Source organism: Castanea sativa, chromosome 3 (assembly GCF_040712315.1).
Source record: "Castanea sativa cultivar Marrone di Chiusa Pesio chromosome 3, ASM4071231v1".
NCBI lineage: Eukaryota > Viridiplantae > Streptophyta > Magnoliopsida > Fagales > Fagaceae > Castanea > Castanea sativa.
The window spans coordinates 51,055,922-51,076,288 of NC_134015.1; the positions used below are offsets into that span (position 1 = coordinate 51,055,922).

Sequence of the window (20,367 nt, forward strand, 5' to 3'; positions counted from 1 at the left end):
GGAGAATTGGTCAACAACAGCGGCTGGAAAAAAAAAAAAAAAAAAAAAAAGCTGAAAACGCACAATGAAGAGAAACGCAGACGTGAACGTGGATCCAAACCCTCTCTAGAACTTATTCTTTTCATAGCGGTTGAGTTTACAAAGTTTTGTAGAGCAAAAATAATGGATATAGAATTTGTTCTTTTCAAACTTGTTTTTATCTATATTTATTTTTGATATTATCTTTTTAATTTATTTACCAATAATGACATGCCAACTGAGTGAAAGTTTTTTTTTTTTTTTTAATAAAACTTATAAGGAAAAAAAAAAAAAATACATTTTGTTTTTTCTTCTGAGAACCCAATAATAAAAGGAAGAGAATTTCGCAAGCGGTAGCTTAAAGCTTTAAACTCTCTCTCTTTCTCGCACTACAATTTACTATCTTCCTCTTTCTTCTTCTCTCTCTCTCTCTCTAGAATTGTTTATATCTTTGTGTTGAAGATAATGGTGGTGGTTGCAGATTGATCTGAGAGAGAGAGAGAGAGAGAGAGAGAGAGAGAGAGAGAGAGAAAGAGAGACATGGGGGCGTGTGTTTCCGCCCCTGAAGGGTGTGTTGGTGGGAGATTGAAGAAGAGGAAGAACCGGAAAAGGAGGAGAGTAGGAGGACTCAAACAAAGGGTCTCTTCCCGTTTATCTGAGGGATCACTGGACAGGGTTGATAGGTCTGCACCATCTGATAGATCCCATGCCAACCCCACTTTCCAAGGTTTCATCTTTCTCTCTCTCTCTCTCTCTCTTTGTGTTTTAGTTTTGTTTCTTCTTCTTCTGTCTCTAGAATGGTCGTTGGTATAATTTGTGGGATAGCATGAGGAGCAAGTGGTGCTTTTAGTTATTATTATTTTGATAAATTTAAGATTTTTATATTTGGGTTTGTGTTTTTTGTGTGGATTTGTTGGTGGGTTATGTTGTTGGACTTTTTTTTTTTGTTGGTTTTGTTTTATGGTTTGGATTATAGAAGGTCGGTTTTGGATTGCTAAGAGTACAGCTTTTGGAAATTATGTGAGTCTGCTAATCTGTTATAAGCATGAATGTACACTTGTTTTAAGTGAGAGATAAAAAAAAAGTGGCATTTCTTTACAAAAGTGTCTCAATTATTGAGTTTTGTGATGATAGGATGCTGGGGTAAAGTACACGTAAATTATTAGTTGGTTTTTTTCTGTTGTGAGCTTTTATGCAAATAAAGATATTTCTTTATGTGGGGTTTTGATCTATATATTGCAAGAATAATCTTGGTTACCTCTGTTAAGTAATCTGCAATTTTCTTTACATGCAACTTTGTTGGTAAGCTCAGAAAGTTGAGGATAAGTTTGAGTTGCTTTTTGTTAGCATTGGTAGTTGAATAGAATGTGGCTGATTAAGAGGGGGATAGATTATATTTTTTGAATTGATCAGTGATCCAGATGGAAATTTTATGAATTTGATTGTTCTTGCGGCTGGAGGAGATAAATCACTTTGTCCTTGATTCTTAGTTTACTGGGAGATTAGCATACTGATTTTAGCAATTGTACCCTGATAACTAATTGACCTCAATAGGGGACCTTGAAGTCCATTTCTAGGTGAATTGATGTGCCTATCATAGGAAATTGTCTTTTGCATATATAATAATTGTGAAAGCCCTCCATGTATAATAGTTCTGGTCAAGTGGCAAATGAACTTTTGATATTGGGTATGTGTATAGGATAGCCATAGGAGTGACTGTCCTATTAACTGGATATCACAGAGCTTCCTAATTATGGAAAGAAAGCTGTCATTGGAGGTTTGCTAAAGTAAACAGCTAAGAATATAAATTTGTTTTTCACTGACAATGTAACACGAGGTGTATAATCTAGAAAGGTGGACCTTCTCATGGATTTAAGATTGGTGTTGAATGCAGTGATTAGGTTTTCAAAGATAAAGACCTGGAACATTAGAGGAACTTGCGAGAAATATGCAATGTATAAAGCTCATTGACTTCTCCAACAAATCTGCTTTATCAGTCACATTGAAGATATTGGAACATAATCTTGCTTGTTATTCTTCTACTTTCTTTGTTCTGAAACTTTTGCCATTTTTTGAACATATGATGAATTAGGAGCCAAAATTTCCCTGAAATACTAGTCTAGCTTTGGCTAACCATGTAATTAAGCATTGAATTCTCAAATTATGTGTCACTGCGATTTTCTTATATCATTCCCCTAATTCTGTTCAATATGATAACAGGAGCAGGACATGTTGAAGAGGCATGGTTTGATTCAGCTGCAGTTCTGGAGTCTGACTGTGACGAAGATTACCAAAGTGTTGCAGATGGTATGATTTTGTAGATACTTAGACTCAAATACATATGAGGATTATTTTCCTTTGCTTTCTGATAGATGAGATATGTTTATATTTGACTTATGCATACCATTGATATCTGCAGATGTGTCATCTCTGAACGGCTTTGAAGGGGCATCCATATCAAGTATTCCATCTCTGAGAGATGCCAATCATTGGGACCATAATCTCAATAACCATCATACTTATTCCACCAATTATATGCAGAAACCGGGGGATTTGTCAACAGGGAATTCTGCACTCGACTCTGTTAATGAGGTATCTAGATGTGATGGACCTTCAAATGAAGCAAACCATCCTGTGTACCTTGATGAAGTCTCCTCGTCTGTGGATGGAAGTCCTGGCAAGGAGGGAGGAGTGTTAGATAACTGTGGGATTCTTCCAAGCAACTGCTTACCTTGTCTTGCATCCACTGTTCATTCAGTTGAAAAGAGAAGATCATTAAGTTCTAGTCCCCCAAGTTCGAGAAAAAAGGCTTCCTTAAAGCTTTCCTTCAAATGGAAAGATGGAAATGTGAATGGCCCTCTATGTGAGTATTGAGATTGTCAAATTTTGACACATTAGTTTCTTATGGATACAAACATAAATGGACCTCATAGAAAATCCAGCTTTACATTGGGGGAATATAAGTAGAATTTAAATAGAGTGCAGTTTATCAATTTTGGTTTAGCATTTTTGTTCTACTAGATTAGTGAGTGGTCATTCCAAATTCTTCTTCCTCCAAATAAGTCATATTGATATTGATTGTGGTATACTGTGGTGCTCAGTAGTAGTATGATTACATTGCATATACACAAGTAAATGCTTTCAGAGAGAAATATAAAAGATGTGTAAGTTGAATAAGTTTAATTAATTATTTCTTTGTATGATTACAGTTTCCTCGAAGATGCTTCTGGAAAGGCCAATAGCAGGTTCCCAAGTACCTTTTTGTCCAATAGATAAGAAAATGCTTGATTGTTGGTCACATATTGAGCCAAGTACTTTCAAAGTTCGGGCTGTAAATTATTTTAGGTAAGACTGTGAGAACACAGTACTCCATTGTTTTATATATGCATAATTACATGGCGTATACACAAGTAAATGTATACATATTAAACTAGTGATTGTACAAATGCAAGTATGCACTTACACTTAAAGTTTACAAATCCCCACAATGAGACTTCATGTAAACGTAGTTGGATCTCTTATAAATAGAGTAGTTGCAATGCTAAACTATTTATTGTGGAAATCGCCTTTTGTGTGACAGGGACAAGAGGAAGGAGTTTGCTTCTAATTATGCTGCATATTATCCCTTTGGTGTTGATGTATTCTTATCTCAGAGGAAAATAACTCATATAGCTCGTTTTGTGGAACTCCCCTCTGTTAATTCTTCTGGAAACCTCCCACCTCTTCTCATTGTAAATGTCCAGGTATACCATTTTTCTACTTTTGATTGCTCTCCGTGTTGTATGAACATGCTGGTAAGTGTTTGTATGTGTCATTTGTCTTTTTAGTAGTTAGAGGGTGGAGATTAGGTTAAAAACTCTAAGAATCTTTACACCTGTTGTTGTGTAGGGTATCCAATGTCTTTGCTTGCAGCCCAGCTTGTGTTTTCAAGAATAAAAGTTGTTTTATTTTTTTCTTTGGGAATTGTGGTCAAAAAAATTGAGAAATGTAAGAATTTTAAATTTGTGAAATATATTTTACCATCACAGGGTAAACTTTTCCCCCTTGAACACGATTCGAGCCTTAAACCTATCTAATCATCCCTGTACCATGAGGCAAGACCCATAAACCGCTATGGAAATATATCTTGCTTGCTTTATTAGATTTTGTCCCACCTCTTGAGAGCTTGAATTTTTATACTTCAGGTGCCAAATGTAAATTCTTTCACTGTCTCTTCCCCCCCCCCCCCCCCCCTTTTTCTTTTTGATAAGCAAATTCTTTCATCATTATCCTATTTGTGATTGATTGGTGAGGATCATTAATGCAGATACCTCCAGTTCATAATGAAATTAAATTGTGCTTGCATTCTACTAGTTATAAACTAACAATTTAATTTGGCAAAGCCCTAATCCTTTTATTTGGGCCTGCATAAAAGCCATTCTAGTCTCCTAAAGAGCTGTGCTGAGTCCTCTCTCTCTCTCTCTGTGTGTTTGCTTTTACTCTTCAAAGACAGGAAGGAAATTTTTTATATATTTAACTTTATGATTCTCCCCCCCTTGTCCTTCTTGTGCCTTTAAATTGAGTCTATGCTCTAATTCTCATTGGGAAAAATTAATCGTTTTTATTGCATACAAGCAAACCATATTTGACTGCCTCTCACTCTTTATTTATTTATATTTTCTGACCTTTTGAAAATTTTTTTTTTTTGGGGGGGGGGGGGGGGGCACTTTTCACTCTCCAAGTTTTTTGTTTGTTATCATCACGTCTCAACATGCATGTTTCTTGGCTGGCTAGCTAGCATTTCAAATTAAGAAGGACCCATAAAGCATATTTTCTTCATAAACTTTACCTAGGCATTTTTCTTGAGGCTTATAGAATTTTCCTTTTTTTTTTTTTTTGGGATGTTGTTGTTGTTTGTTTGTTTTGTTTTGTTTTGTTTTTTTTTTTTTCCATACATTCTGATACCGGCCTTTCTACAGGTTCCGTTGTACCCTACCACAATTTTTCAGGGTGAAACTGATGGAGAAGGAATGAGTTTCGTATTGTACTTTAAGCTTAATGAAAGTTATGCTAAGGAGCTTCCATCCAATTTTCAAGAAAATATCAGAGTAAGAAGGAGCATTTGTAACTTTGCATTCTAGTCCTGTTTCTTCTTATAATGATAAGATAAGCTCTATGATTTTCACATCAATGCACTCTAGTTATAACTTAATGTTCTCATTTTTCACATCATAATCTGTTTAATAAAAGGCTCATTGCAATTTTTCTATGGTGCCTATCTGTCTGACAACATATCTTCCCTGTTTTGTGTTTGATGGTATTTTAAAAAATTAAAATGGAAAAGCGAAGTAATCAATTCTTTCTGATTATCTATGTTTCCATTGTTTCACATCCATGGTTTTTGCAACAGAGGTTAATGCACGATGAAGTTGAAAAAGTGAAAGGGTTTCCTGTTGATTCAATTGTACCATTTCGGGAAAGGTTGAAGATATTGGGCCGTGTTGCAAATGTGGAAGATCTTCATTTGAGTGCGCCAGAGCGGAAGCTTATGCAGGCTTACAATGAAAAACCTGTTCTTTCACGTCCTCAACATGAGTTTTACTCGGTAAGTTTGCATCCAACCAACTATATTGGTTAATAGTGAGTTTATTCTAATTTAATTGTCTTTTAAATTAATGGTTTTTTTCTCTTTTAAAAAGGTTTGAGTTTATCTTAAAAAGGTGTCAGAATTCAATATCTTTACATTTTTTTACTTACTGTTACAATTGTTTTTAACGACCCTACAATGTTGGCGTGGCAATGATGTTGCCATCTATTTCATGATCTTGCATATAATAGGTCCGCATCATGAGAAGATATTTATAGCAAGCAAATTCAGTTGTAGATTTCATGGAACATACTTTATGGGGTTGATTAGATGTCCTTTAGTGTTGAAAAAATCCATTGTGTTCTACATAACAATTAATGAGTCAAATGTGTGAGTGCATGTGTGTTTTACACAATATCTTAATTTATTCTATTTGTTTTATGTTGCAATGTTTTCTTCAAAATCTATTTGAGCAATTAAACGACATTGGATTACAAAAGATTACCTCTACGTTTCCCTTCTTGGTTACAGGGAGACAATTACTTCGAGATTGATTTGGATATGCACAGATTCAGTTATATCTCTAGGAAAGGGTTTGAAGCATTCCTGGACAGACTAAAGATCTGCATCTTGGACGTTGGCCTCACTATTCAGGCAATTTTTTTTTTCTCTATCAAGAAATTTGTCTCCGCTGTAAAATATTTTCTTTTTATAATACATTATTCTAGTTTTGCTTTTGGCTTTCTGAGTGCTGTGCTAATCTCTGCCTTATCCGTGGATTCTAAAACAGGGAAACAAGGCTGAAGAGTTGCCCGAGCAGATCTTATGTTGTATACGACTAAACGGAATTGACTACATGAATTACAAGCAACTGGGGAATAATCAGGAGCCCCTTTGAAATTATTACAATTACTAAAACAATGTAAGGCTTAAAGGTTAAAATTAATAAAGGCTAATTTTAGAGAAATTCTCTAATATTGTGTGTACCTGTATAAACTCTTGTACTCCTTAATGATTAAAGATGCTTACTGTGAATCACAGCATTAGTAGAAGCAAGTACTTCTCCAATTGAGGTTGAAAAAATGACAAGATTCGCATAAAATGGTCAGGCCATGTGCAATGGAGATTGAGTAATGCACTTGTGATAAAGAGTTAGAGTTGAGGGAGTAAAAAAGAGGTAATTGGAAGTCTAAAATAACATGTGTAGAACTGGTGAAACAGGATATGTTGAGTATGGTGTTTAGATAGGAAAGAATCTTGAGTATACTGTAAATCAAAAGTGCATATACTCACTCCAAACAATTTCGAAAATAGGAAAAAAACACTCGGATTCCTCTCTTGGCACTTGAAGCATGGGGAATTTAATATTTTAAGTGCTAAATTACTTGTCTTTCGTGATGCACTGCGATGCATATAACTTGGTACATTAGTCCTGTGCCCTTGGCCTTCTACAGAAGGACCAAAAGTTCCAAATATAATTTTAAAATGAAGAGTATATATATAGACCAATTTGAGAAACAATCATATGTTCTACTTCTTGAGTAATCAAGAATTTAGCTCAAAACCTCAGCTTACAAGGAGTAAGAGGCTTCCCACATAAACCTTTGTTCCCAGAGTAGGAGCTCTCAGGAAAGTTACTTAGAGGTTCTCCCACAGGGATTTCCCCCTCCAGTAGATTATCTGATAAGTCCAATTCCTTGAGCTTTCTCAGCTCCAAAAACCCAATTGGTATTTTACCAGTGAAGCGGTTTTTCTGCAGCTTCAGTGTTTCTAACAAGCTTACATTTGCTAAAGCCTCTGGCAAGTTGAAGCTTAACTCATTGCAGCTCAAATCCAAACTTTGCATGGATGTCATTCTTGCTATAGTTATTGGTATTCTGCCTTCCAAGAAGTTGTGCGATAAATTAAGAAACTGAATCCCACATTGTGCTCCCATACCAATTTCTTCAATTCCTCCTGAGAAGCTGTTATCAGAAAGATCAATGCACGTTAGTGATCCATCAGGAAAGCTTTTTCCTATCTCGAAAATCTGATTTATGGGGCCTGTTAACTTATTTAAGTGGAGATCAAGCACACCCAAATTTTGCAAACTTGTAACTGTGTCAGGAATATTTGACACGAGTGAATTCCTAGAAAGATTTAACAAGTAGAGCTGAGTGAGGCTTCCAAGCCATGCTGGAATGCTTCCACTGAGATTGTTAGCCGATAAGTCCAGTTCCTGTATCGGACTCGGAGTTGTTTGCAAGAACTCTGGAATTTTGCCTTGGATTCCACATCCCGCCAAGAAGATCCTGGAAAGAGATGGCAGTTCTGCCAGCCACTGTGGTATAGTGGAGAGTTCTAAACTGTTGAATGAAAGATCAAGCGTTTGAAGATTTTGGAGTAATGACATCTCATGAGGCAATGGTCCTTGAATCAAATTATGAGAAATACTCAAGAGAATAAGCTGAGAAAGTTGACCAATTGATGTTGGTATTTGGCCAGATAACCTGTTGCCACCAAGATATAGCTCTGTCAAAGCTACTAAGTTCCCCAAACTGGAGGGAACTGCTCCACTAAGGTTATTATTTGCTAGAGAAACTCTTTGGAGGGAGACCAAATATCCAAAGCTGGGTGGTATCTTTCCAGTCAGACTGTTATCATGCAGTCTTAGAAAAGCAAGAGAAGGCAATTGGCCAAAACTCGATGGAAATGGGATTTCTCCCTCAAGATAATTGGTGTCCAAGTACACAACTGAAATGGAGGTTAAATTAGTTAATGACTGGGGTATCTTCCCCCTTAAGGAATTGTTTGAAAGATCAAGCTCTTTCAAAACCTGCAACTGATCGATTCTATCTGGAATTTGACCAGTCAGATAATTACTGTGAAGATCTAAATGTATCAAATTTGTCAAGTTTGTAAAGGAATCAGGAATAGGACCGGAAAATTGGTTTGAATATAAAAGCAGCATTTTCAGATTCTCTAGCCTTCCAAGGCTTGGAGGGAGTGACCCAGATAATCTATTTTCGTACAGTAGAAGCTCTTCAAGTTTTGACAGCTTACCAATGCTCTCTGGTACATCACCAGTTAGATTATTGCCATAGAGATTGAGCTTTCGGAGATTCGGGAGGTGATAACCAATCGATGATGGGATGTTTCCAGCAAGACCAACGAGTCCACCAAGATCAATGACTTCAAGGGAAGTGAGAAGTGTTATCAAAGGAGATAACTGGCCATTCATCTGGGACTGAAAAAAGAATTCATCTGAGGAAATGAGTCCCGGAAGATACATTTCTGTTACCCTGCCGGTTCTGTTATCACAGACAATGCCTTCCCACTTGCAGCAGCTATGACCAACCCACTTGGGTAGCCGGCCAGACGAGTCAATCTGAATTCCGGCCTTGAAACTGGTTAGACCCCTCAGATCATTGAGGCTGCATCCTTCACCTCCAATACTTACATTTCCCTCTACAAATGTTATGATACTGAACACAAACACAAACCATAGCAGCTGAGAAGACATTTTGTCTAAACAGATGGGTTCATCTGATTTCTATAGAAGTTGAGAAATGAGTTGGATTTGGAAGGTTTAGAAACTTGAAAATCAGTTAGGGAGGGACTAAATTAAATGGAGAATTAGTTTATAGAAAATAGCAAAGAAAAGAGAACAATAGTTGTCAAAAGATCTCTATGCTTTTTCTTATTTGTCATCTCTTTCCTTTACAGATTGTCTTACTGAAAAGCGTGCTTGTGTTTGAATCATGTTGTCCTTGGTTAGTTGTGGTTTTTCTTTTTGGGGGGCCAGAAATCCTTGGTTGTGGTTAAAGAAGTCAGAAAGATCACTGAATAGCACTAGCAGTCTAGCACATTCGAGTATACGCTCCTCAAATAGTTTCAAAATGATTAAAGTAATCCTTGGCTTTTGCATTTTTCAAAGGATCCAAATAATTTTTTCTATGTAGCTTAGATGGTGATGCAGCACGCGCCTTATAACTTTGTTATTAGTAAAACTCAAAGTCATGTTCACCGACTCTGACAGCATAACAGTTCATGAAAAGCAAAATGCAACATAAAAATCATATATTCACATGGAGATCTGATACTGTTGTTGATAGGGTGCAAGTCTAGTGTAGCTGAGCTCATTAGATTATTCTCCCTTAATAGGAAACTTGACAAACTTCCACGTTCCTAGAATACTGCGAGGTATTGATGTACTTATAAAACTTCCATGCTCAGACATAAGAGGGTTCCTGTCTTTGTTTACAATGTCCAAGACGAACCTGTTTTAATTTTTTAAAATTTCAAGAAGGATCTTGCAGTTGTCAGCGTTGTTTAAGCTTTTAAAGCTTACGTTTTCCATGCACAACAGGATAAGATTTCGGGTGGTGTATATTTCATTCTTGTTATTGCACGCAAACCTACAGTCACAGGTCAGTGCAAAAAGTGTGTAATAACAAGCGTGTACTAATATATCTCTAAGGTTTAAATATTAGGGTAAATTCCACTAATATACTTTGAGATTTTGTTTGTGCCAACAAGGTCAATGACTTTTCAAAACTAGCTAGTTTGGTCCTTAAAGCCAACTTAGGTCCTAAACAGTTTGTTATTTTTTCTCAACTGTTTTAGAGATTAAACTGGCTTTAGAGACCAAATTGGTTAGTTTTGAAAAGTCTTGAATCTAGTTGACATTAGCCCAAACTTCCGAAGTTGTTAATGGAATTTACCCTAAATATTAAGGTTTGTCTTCAGGAAAAAAAAAATTGTTAATTCATGCCTGGAAACTTATTTTTCCCTCCCTTCATAATAAAATTGCACTCAAATTTTAAGTAAGACTTTTCTCTTCTGTTGATGTGGGCTTCCAAGGCTCTTAGAGAGCCAGACAAATCTCTGAAGTGTATATTCCCATACACCTCAAGAAATTATAGGAAATAATTCCTTGGAAATGGCCCCAAGGTATTGGGCTTATTGGCTAGTAAACTTTAACCCAAATCCTCATGGATGAAATGAAGATTGGAAATCACTAGATCAACCCCATGGGGTTTAAGCTAGCCCTCTATTGCATCAAGAAAAAGGATGAGATATTTATGGTCTTACCAGAATTAAAGAATTTATTCATGTATCAAAAGTTAATGAGTTTCATTACTACAGTAGCACCGTATTTTGTAAAAATGAGACCCATATCTTCGGTTGTGCTATTAATAATAGAGCAAAACTTAGGTACAGTATTTATGTGCTGCTCCTTAGGTTCCCCTCTTAAGATTCTGCTATGCGACTTTTTTCTCATGGACGAAAGTGTATTTTTTAATTAAGCAGCCACATGACAGAATCTTAAAAGGGGAACCTAAGAAACAACACCTAAGGTATTGTATATAAGTTTTGTCCTTAACAATACTAGTCGCGGACTCATGCGATGCGCGAAAAAATTTGACAATATTTTTTTGTCAAGTGAAAAATGAAATTAGTAGATGAGACTTATAAGTGTTAGTCCCAAACTTTTCTTACAATGATGTGACTATTTTCTACCAAAGTATAATTGATATAATATATTATATTTTCTAAAATTAAGCTATCTATATTTATTACTCCATTTAAAAGTGGTTTAAATTTAGTAATTTATTTATTTATTATTTTTAAGGAAACATAATGCATTTTACAGCCAATCATTATATAAGGCAAGATATTTTGTATATAATATGATGTATGGTTGGAATTTATTTCAAGTATACCTTACAAATCGTTCATTCTTTATACATTTTGAATGGCCTAAAGGAGAAGCAAATATATAAGTACATCCATCACTTATATTAGAAAAAAAAATACAAAACTTTAATAACATATAATATAAGAAAATGTAATTTTATCAAGAACCTACCAATATTACGCTGAGAAGATAACATAGTTGTCTAAGAATTATTTCATCTTTTTATACAAATCTCTCCTCCCAAAGTATCATCTAAGTGGACTGAAGTGGACCGAAGTAGACTGAATTGAACTGGTCTACTTAAATGGACCAAATGGACTGAAGAATACCCAATGGACCAAAGAGAACTGTATAGGACCGAAATGGACAGAACTAGACCGTATAGAAGCGAAGTGGACAATGGGACTAAAATGTACTAAATGGACCGAAGTGGACTGATGGGGACCGAAGTGGACCAAATGAGATCAAAATGGACCAAAGTGAATTGAACAGAACTGAAGTGGACGAAAATGGACCCAAATGCTACATTGATCTAACTCAACAAGAGTGTGGTAACAATAAATACTACATTTCAGATTTCATAATTATATAGATTTACTATGGTAGTGGAGCTGAGAGAATAGGCACTATTGCTCGATGAATTTTGGGAGTCTTTAACATAAACAATTCAAACAACCACAACGATCTAGCTAACCCCTCTAAGCCTTTATGGTTGTTGTAATGATGGACCAGAAGTTCAGAACCAACGACTAGGTTGTGAAATTGATATCTAATGATTTAAACGGCCATACAAGTTATTGTTCTCTACTTAATATGCCACAAAGAACAAGCAGCATTTCTTCAAAGTTATTGCTTGGAAGTACAATGCTCATTACAGGAATTTTTTTGAGACAGTAGCAAAATAACAATGCTGGAGAATAACAGGCAGAACAATCAGCATATACAATAATTGGGAACAGAAAAAATTTTCCCCTGTTCTGGTGAGTTTGGAATTGGATCTTCTCAGTCTCTAGATTCCAATGCACATCACAAGCATTTATTCTAAGCTGATCCACCTTATATGTGGACCTCAAGATGCATCATAGAGAGTTAGAAAATTTTTATTTATTTTTTATTTTTTTATTTTAGAGGAAAGATCTAATGACCTTTTGTAACTTTTTAACGGCAGTTCCAAAAAAATCGATCATTTCCATTACATTCAATGTCCGTTTTGTATTGATTATTGAGATTTAAAAGTGACTTTTGGATGTTTGGTATGAAAGGAGAAATTAAAGAGAGATTTTTGAAAAAAAGTGGGAAGGGTAATACCTTTTAAAAAAGTTTGTTTTTACCTAAAAGATTTGTAAAAATGGCTTTTTGTACCAATGGAATAGAGTGAAAGATCATAAGCAGTTGATTAATGAGAGAATTTTTATTTATTTTTGAATAATTCAATAGTTACAAGCTACAGCAACTGGTGTGGGGGTTGGAAGGGGGGGAGAGGGAGATTTGAATTTTGAATACCTCCGTTAGGAACACCAGGAGGTGCCGGTTGAGCTACAAGCTCCTGGCATCTGATTAATCAAAGATTCAAGGCTGCTGATTAATTTATCATTGGATAGAAAATAAGAGAGGCCAGGTTCTCGTTCCGGCAGTAGGCATAATACCCTTATGAATTGGCTGATCTCTAGTTACTCCCATGAGAAAAGACTGATGTTGCTGATATAGATGCCGTGGGGCTGGTCACATCTCTATCTACATTACCAAAGTTGACTTTCCCAGTCAACACTTTTATTGCTATTTGAGCAACTTCAGCAAACCAGTCATCCTCTGGCAACACGCTGCAAAAAACAAGGTTATTAGACAGATTTTCATAGGCAACTTTGGTTCATAAAAAAGGTTATTAGCTTATTATACATAATGGTTTATAAGACAAGCAGGTAGCTTCAAAGCCTCAATCACAACAAGACCGGGCTATGTTGCCAACTTGCCATAGTCAAAGAATTTTCTTTAGCCCTAAGTTTTCTTTAGTATACTTTTCTGCCAACTAAATGTACCTGTAAGGATCCATTCCAGTGGCAGCAACTGAGTCTATAGCTCTACCTATAATATTCTTGATAACTTGATGCAGATTCCGGGATAAGTAACGGCCTTGGGATGAAAAAAGTATCACAAACTCCATATCCAAGTATAACTGCATAACAATGAAACCGTGTATATAATATATCAATTGCTCACAACAAAAACACGTAGAGATAAAGGAGACAGTTGTGAAAATGTACCTGTTGAAGGCCAAGAGGACCTAAAGGCTTTGGCCCCTCCTCTATGTCTTCCCAAAAGCTTTGATCTTCAGAAAGCCACAGGATTACAGTCTCTGTGAGTCTCATCAATAGAACAGTTGCAAACCTTTCCCTACCTACAAACATATCTGTTGCAATGCTTGCCATCCTTGTCAATTTTGCAAAGAGTACCTGAAAGGAGATGTAGTCAATGGTAATCTATAGGATTTTGGTAAACAAAATAGCATTTGTAGTGAAAGAAGATGTAAGATATATAATGATATGGTCCATATAGATGCAGATTATTTGCTGCACTAATCAGACAGCAATCAACCATACTAAAATAAAAGCTAGGATAAGTCAAATTATTTGGTTTGAGTCCTTGAATATGAATAATCTGCAGCGTCACTGCATTATAAAAGTTGTAAATGGAAAGGTAGCTGAGAAAGCAACTATTGTAACTAGGAAGAAATGGAAACGACAGCATCAAATGGAGAAAAAATTGCAGTACTTTGTTCAAGGTGCTTGCATTTTTAACTTATATAATGTCAGCACACTTCTAGAGCAATATTACTTCCAGTAAAAAAAAAAAAAAAAATTATTGCAGAAGTAAAACAGTTGCACAGAACATACTAATACACCTTAAATTAGTAAAGCCACAACAGAAAAGCTTCCCTTGTGGTTAGATTTGACTTCTAAAGAGGTATAGATGATAAAAAGTACAACATGAACCAAGAGGCTTCAATATTTACTTTTAGCCGTGTTGGACAAACTGATATTAGTGTCTTTTGAGTATTATTCAAGCACCAACATGGTGACAACTATGACAGAGATCAATTTATTCTGAGGTTTCTATTTGAGACATCTTGTAATTTTTAATCAAATTCATCACCAATTCCATGCTTTTACTACATCAAGCATAGTACCATAACATCCCAAACAATGTAAAATTGAAATTCAGAATGACAACTACCTGAAAAATTGGAGATGGAAACCATTCAGGCTCATCTGTATTATCATCCATATATATGTACATTTGAGCATTGATACTAGTGTCACCATCATCTAAGAAGATTAGCTCAAGAGCATGATGTCGGCAGAAGCTATCTCTCAGGCGGTCAACTGAACGTTGAAGCCGTCTCTTCCATTCCCTTTGCTCAGGAAGACGGCTTTGCCTGTCTGAACTTCTTCTATGGGGCTCATCCGTTCTGTTTGTCTGTTGCAAGGGCAAGAGCTTCATGGCAGCACGTGGGAGCAGCTCATCTGCTAACAGTGATGCATTAGCTAGCAAAGCTATCTGTTGGGCTTCAGTCTCTGCCATCCTAACAATTTTGTTCGCATAAACTTCTGTGTCCTCCTCATTGTCCATTGAACTTGGTAATGCATTTATCAACAAGTTTACATAGGAGTTGAACACTTGTAAAACACCTTCCAATGTGGAAACATCCAACTGCAGGCTTTCAAGGAGGCACACATCTTCAAGAAATTCCTGATTCCAGCATGTTGCATAATTAGTGTGCGTTTGGGTTAGGATTAAAAATTAAAATTCTTTCACTATTTAGCTTATTTTTGCTACTATTCATGGGCCCCACTGCACTTTTTGGCACTATTCATGGGCCTTACTGTACTATTTTAACTAAAATTTACTTTTATCTACAATATTTTCGGCCATAATTTTTCAGTTTTAGCAAAATAAGCGGTATCCAAACACACCCTTAATCAAGTTTAACAAATCAGCAACATCTAAAACAACAACAGTCAATCCTTATTCCCAAAATTTTGGGGTTGGCTATGGATCCTCAACATAGTCAAGGTCAACCACATATAATGTTTTTTAGAATTCTATTCTCCTCAACAAATTAGCAAGATATAATGAACAAAAAAAAATTGGAGCTTGGCAGATGATTCATCTTTCATCCCATACTATAATCAAAATTCAGTACACTTGGCTTACTTATTGATTTAATAGTTGCAATCAGGTTCAGCAAAAAAAGAAAGCTACAAGCTTCTTTTCCAAGAAAAGAAATTAAGTAAATGGCATTTTAGAAAGAAGAAATTAGTTGACGAAGATGACATTCATCCTTCGCTAGGATAGAAATTCTATAGAAAGGAAAATAATCACCTGAACCATTGAATTGAATCTGTGAGCACTGGATGAAAGCTTAGGCTGGGATAGGTTCACACTACTAAGAGATGTACTTGAAGCCAGACGTGTACCAGCAGGCAGACAAGTAAGTACCCAATCATCTGCTGCAGCTAGTGCTGCACAGCTCTGTTCAATTCTTTTTAGGTTGTCATTTAATGCCTGTTCAATGAGCGGCCTAAAGAGTCTCAAAAGGATAGGAGAAAGTGATAATCCACGAGCTTCTAACAAAGAGCAGTAAGCCAAGCATATATGAACACACTCGGCTGCAACTCTTAAGCCCCCAACTGCTGCTGAGGAAGCTAGAACATGCCTCTTAAGAATAAGAGCAAAAGCCTCAGTTTGTTTGACTGCCCAAGTTACAAGCTCAGAAGTATATGCAGGCTCCTCACCAAAAACTGCCAATGAGTCACTTGCAGCTTGTGCAATGGTGGAAAAAACAATCTGGGAGAGTGAAGCTGTATATGCTGCTCCATATGAAGCATTTGATGGGCGAAGACTCTGCATATTACCCTGCAACTTCTGCTTATGAGAATTGAGTAGCAATGTATGGGCACGAGGACCATCCCCAAGTTTTTTCAGAGCTAGAACAGCTGAACGAAGCTCAACACCGCGAGTAGAAGGTTGACAGGTAGTCTCTGCAAGCTGATCAGCTAGTTTCTGTCTCTGTTCAGTGATGGTAGTCTGCAGTGATAAGAGAATGGTCTGGCTCAATGTTTGCCTCTCTTTGGCTTCTTTGGCCATACTTTCTCCTTCATCCAAGGCAGCCAAAGCTTCATCCACTCTTCTCTCGGACAATAGAACTTCAAGGGTGTCTAAAAATTCTACTAACCAATTTTCTATGTTGGAAAGTTCCGTGTTTTCGTACGATACATCCTCTCCAGCTGAATCTTCAGGACCAGTGGACAAGGAATCAATGTGAACTCCTTCAGATAAACCATGAACTAGAGCAGCCTGAGTAGATAGGAGATTCCTCATTGAGAGGAGCTGACCTTCAAGATCTGAAATCTCTCTTGATGTGCTGTAAATGAAACAACCCAGATAGTTCACAAACAATGAATGTGGATACTTTGAGAAAGAAAGAATACAACAACAACCAAACCTTGGTCTAAACATCTGGGGTTGGTTATGGATCCACAATAGATTAGTCAGGGTCAGACAAATTATGAGAAAGGAAGAATGACTGTTACTAAAAAAGAAAGAAAAAGTAGAAACATGCTTTTTGAAAGGTGTAGATTTTTTTTCTAAGAACTGCAAAGCGAAGATAGCTAAGTAGTTCATAACATTGCCAGGAGACTCCTATCTGTTCAGAAGTTTCATTTTAGGAGATTCTTAATGACACCAGAAAATTTTCAGGGTGTCTACAACCATTCTGTCTTCCAACATATGAGTTGCTCCTAAACTCTCATCACACATTTTTCTTTTTCAGGACAAAGAAACCTTTCCAATTTTTACTAGTATTAAGTGTGGCATGTGGAGATAAAGTATTGACATTCACCAATCGCAGGTTCCAATTAGTTGGTTATGTCAATGATATTCACGCCCATGTCTTGAAAAAATACAAAACCTGACGTTGATCCAGTGTCTAATTTTGACAATTCTGCATTAGTTCAAAACTCAGAGATTTCCAGTAAAGGACAATTGAGAAGATCATTATATAGTTCAAAAGTTACAGTTAACAGCACAAATTAAAAAATCGCAAGCATTTGGAAGTATGAAATTGAGAATATGCAATAGCTGAGACATGTGGTAACCACTTTGAAACTCGTTTACATACTTAATAGAGTGATGCTCACCGGATGAAGGCACCATAATTAGCATAGACACTTTTACGCATTTCCTCAGCAGATGCCTTCTTCAGTTCAACAAGGTAAGAGCACAAGTGCCTTATCTCCTGTCAAACGCGGACAAAACAGTCAACCTTATGTTTCACATGACAATCTTCTCATTACTATGTTCTCTATTCCTTAACTTGCTAGATTCACCAATTAAGAACTAAAACAGATAAGAGAAATGTTCATTTTTTTATGGTATGTATGAAAAAATAAAATATCTAGCACATAGTTTCATATTCTGTATGTATAACTTTAATATTCTAGCAAATTGAAGCATATGCCCTCAGATTATGAAAATCTCATTGCAACATACAAACAATAGGAATTTTAATATTTTAAATTCTGATTACAAATTTACAATCGTGTTACATTGTACAAAACTGCCTGAACATCAAAAATAAATTTATGGCCAAATGAGAAATCAACAACAACCAATCTTTTAAGCCTCAAATTCTCAACAGAATAATTAGGGTCGATTTTGCCATTCTATAACATCTAAAGTCAAACTCTATTGCTTTCGTTTACACATGATCAAACCATTTCAAGCAGCTCTCCCATCGTTTTTTTTTTGTTCATCAATAGGACCACTTATATCTTAAAACAATATCCTTATCTTGTATCATGTCTTTAATTATATTTTCACTTATCTATCTTAACATTATTATTTTAGTTCTACTCATTTTATGAATGCATTGGTCCAAATGAGACATCAAAACTATACAAAATTGGTTCGTTTATTAACTCTTGCGGACATAAAATCAATGTCCATCCTTGTCCCACACCTCAATGGACAGTTAAATGGGAGCCCACCTAAGCTTTTTCACAAACAATCAGGACATCATATATGGACACAACAAATGGCCATTGTAACATATACTATAAGACCCCCACAATTGCCGGTGAAAAAAATGCACTACAATAAAAAATATTCTTGATTCATTTTGTATTTTACAAGTGGACCCACATGAAGATTTTTCTTAAATTTTAACATAACTCCTCAGCAACTTCGATTTTTTTTTTTAATTATATATAAAAAAAAAAGTTTCTGGGTTTTATTACAAGCATGCATAAAATACTTTCAAATATGAACCTATTGGTGGAAACCCATTTCTCAAATATATTTTCTGAAACTGTTGTATATTGATCAATATCCATATATGTAACACAACCAATACCACGCAGGGAGAGAAAATAAGAGAGAAGAATACCTTTTCATTCATGGTCTGGCATTTGGAGGTGACATAGGCATCAGGGTCGAAGTTAGAGGTCTTGAAGACCTTAAGCCTATCGCTGAGTGTTAAATTTGCCTCAGATTCTGAGGAGTCTTCTACACTTGATGAAAATGACCCTCTTGAAAGAGATGTGAGTGTTGACGAGTCCATATTCTATGCTTTTCTCTTGGTTTTTAATTTCAAGCCCTGAATATGAGAAGTTTCGATCAATATGTGATGCAAAAGAAAAAGAATGAAAACAATGAAAAGCTAAGAAAACATACATATATATGTAGTTTTGTTTGAGTTCCTATAAAATTGGATCAACAAGGAGATGAGACGTAGGGAGAGCATATCAGCTGCAATTAAACAAGGGGCAATCCCTGCAATGTTGCACACTTGGCCGAATGAGACGCTGCCACATCACGTTATTTAAAACCTCCCTATGCCATAAATGATGAGGCTAGAGTGGGTATTATTGTGATGGGCAATGATTATCATACATCCTTATTCACCATACGCACATTGCCAGGTGAGTTGAAATTGTATTTTTAAAATACAATTTCATTTAAAAAAGCAAAATTTAAACATGATTTCACTTTTTTTTTTTTAATTTAAATTGAAATTGTGTTTTCAAAACTTGATTTCACAAGAAGTGTATACAAAGTGTGTTATAAAAAGTGTGTAATAAGATTTAACTTTGCTGAGAATTTGTATTATATAAGAGTAGTAAAGAATCATTCTTATATTTTTATTAATTAAAGGGTGTTAAATTGGGTATTATTATCATCTAAAAAATAAAAAAGTAATAGGAGCACTCTAGAAGGAAATTCATATTCTTAGAAAGAAAATGTTGATGAGAATCAAAATGCACAGTGAGATATCACTACAAAAAACGCGTTTTATAGTTGCGTTTTTGAGCTGTGTTTTATAAAAATGTAGCTACAGGGTTGTATTTGAACTGCGTTTCTAGAAAACGCAGCTCCACCCCTGGTCTATTGCCGCGTTTAGTAAACGTAGCTATAGATCAGGGGTGGAGCTACGTTTTCCAGATGTTGAGGCTACGTTTCGACCCATTCGGAGATTTTTTTTTTCAATATGTCTGGAGTTGCGTTTAAAAAATGCAGCTTCAAAGATGCTGGAGCTGCGTTTTTTTAAACGCACCTTAAACACATCTAGAGTTGCGTTTGTTAAACGCAGCTTCAACATTTATAGAGCTGCGTTTAAAGAAACGCAGCTTATATGTGTCTGGAGTTGCGTTTAAGAAACGCAGCTTCAACATTTATATAGTTGCGTTTCATTAAACGCAGCTTATACAGTTTGGAGCTGCGTTTCATTAAACGCGGCTTAGTTTTAAGTATAAATAAAAAAAATCCCTCAACTCCGGATCCACATAATTAAAAAAAACCCTAAATCCCTCAGATCACTCTCAACTCTCAAGCTACCTCTTGATCCAACACCCTAAATATGGGAATGTACGGAAAAATTCTTAAAATTCTCATGAATAGTAATTAAGGTCTATTATGATAACGCTCAAATGATTCTCAAAAGTGTTAGATCACATGGAATGGATGCACAAATTAAGAGTCAGATCATGTCTAGAAAGAAAGTTCAAAGAGACTAAAATTTGGATTTTTTTTTTTGAGAATCAAATTT

The 20,367-nt window shown here is 35.8% G+C and overlaps 3 protein-coding genes across 3 annotated transcripts; 1 reads left to right on the top strand and 2 right to left on the bottom strand.

Annotated features, from left to right (window-relative positions):
• Positions 1-379: 379 nt before the first annotated feature.
• Positions 380-6,619, top strand: LOC142628169 (uncharacterized). Its single transcript, XM_075802193.1, has 9 exons — positions 380-745; positions 2,239-2,325; positions 2,438-2,881; positions 3,228-3,363; positions 3,599-3,761; positions 4,977-5,105; positions 5,408-5,602; positions 6,116-6,238; positions 6,375-6,619. Exons 1-9 carry the CDS (start codon positions 559-561, stop codon positions 6,480-6,482), a joined length of 1,572 nt encoding a protein of 523 aa, XP_075658308.1. The 5' UTR covers positions 380-558; the 3' UTR covers positions 6,483-6,619.
• A 397-nt stretch (positions 6,620-7,016) lies between these two features.
• LOC142628168 (uncharacterized) lies at positions 7,017-9,234 on the bottom strand. The gene has a single exon (XM_075802192.1). The coding sequence runs from the start codon at positions 9,084-9,086 to the stop codon at positions 7,143-7,145; it is 1,944 nt and encodes a 647-aa protein (XP_075658307.1). The 5' UTR covers positions 9,087-9,234; the 3' UTR covers positions 7,017-7,142.
• Positions 9,235-12,764: 3,530 nt separating this feature from the next.
• Positions 12,765-18,918, bottom strand: LOC142629887 (exocyst complex component EXO84A). Its single transcript, XM_075803938.1, has 7 exons — positions 18,709-18,918; positions 17,462-17,559; positions 15,645-16,686; positions 14,496-15,011; positions 13,526-13,714; positions 13,301-13,437; positions 12,765-13,084 (listed from the first exon to the last, which is right to left on the bottom strand). The coding sequence occupies exons 1-7, from the start codon at positions 18,880-18,882 to the stop codon at positions 12,931-12,933; spliced, it is 2,310 nt and encodes a 769-aa protein (XP_075660053.1). The 5' UTR covers positions 18,883-18,918; the 3' UTR covers positions 12,765-12,930.
• Positions 18,919-20,367: the final 1,449 nt, after the last annotated feature.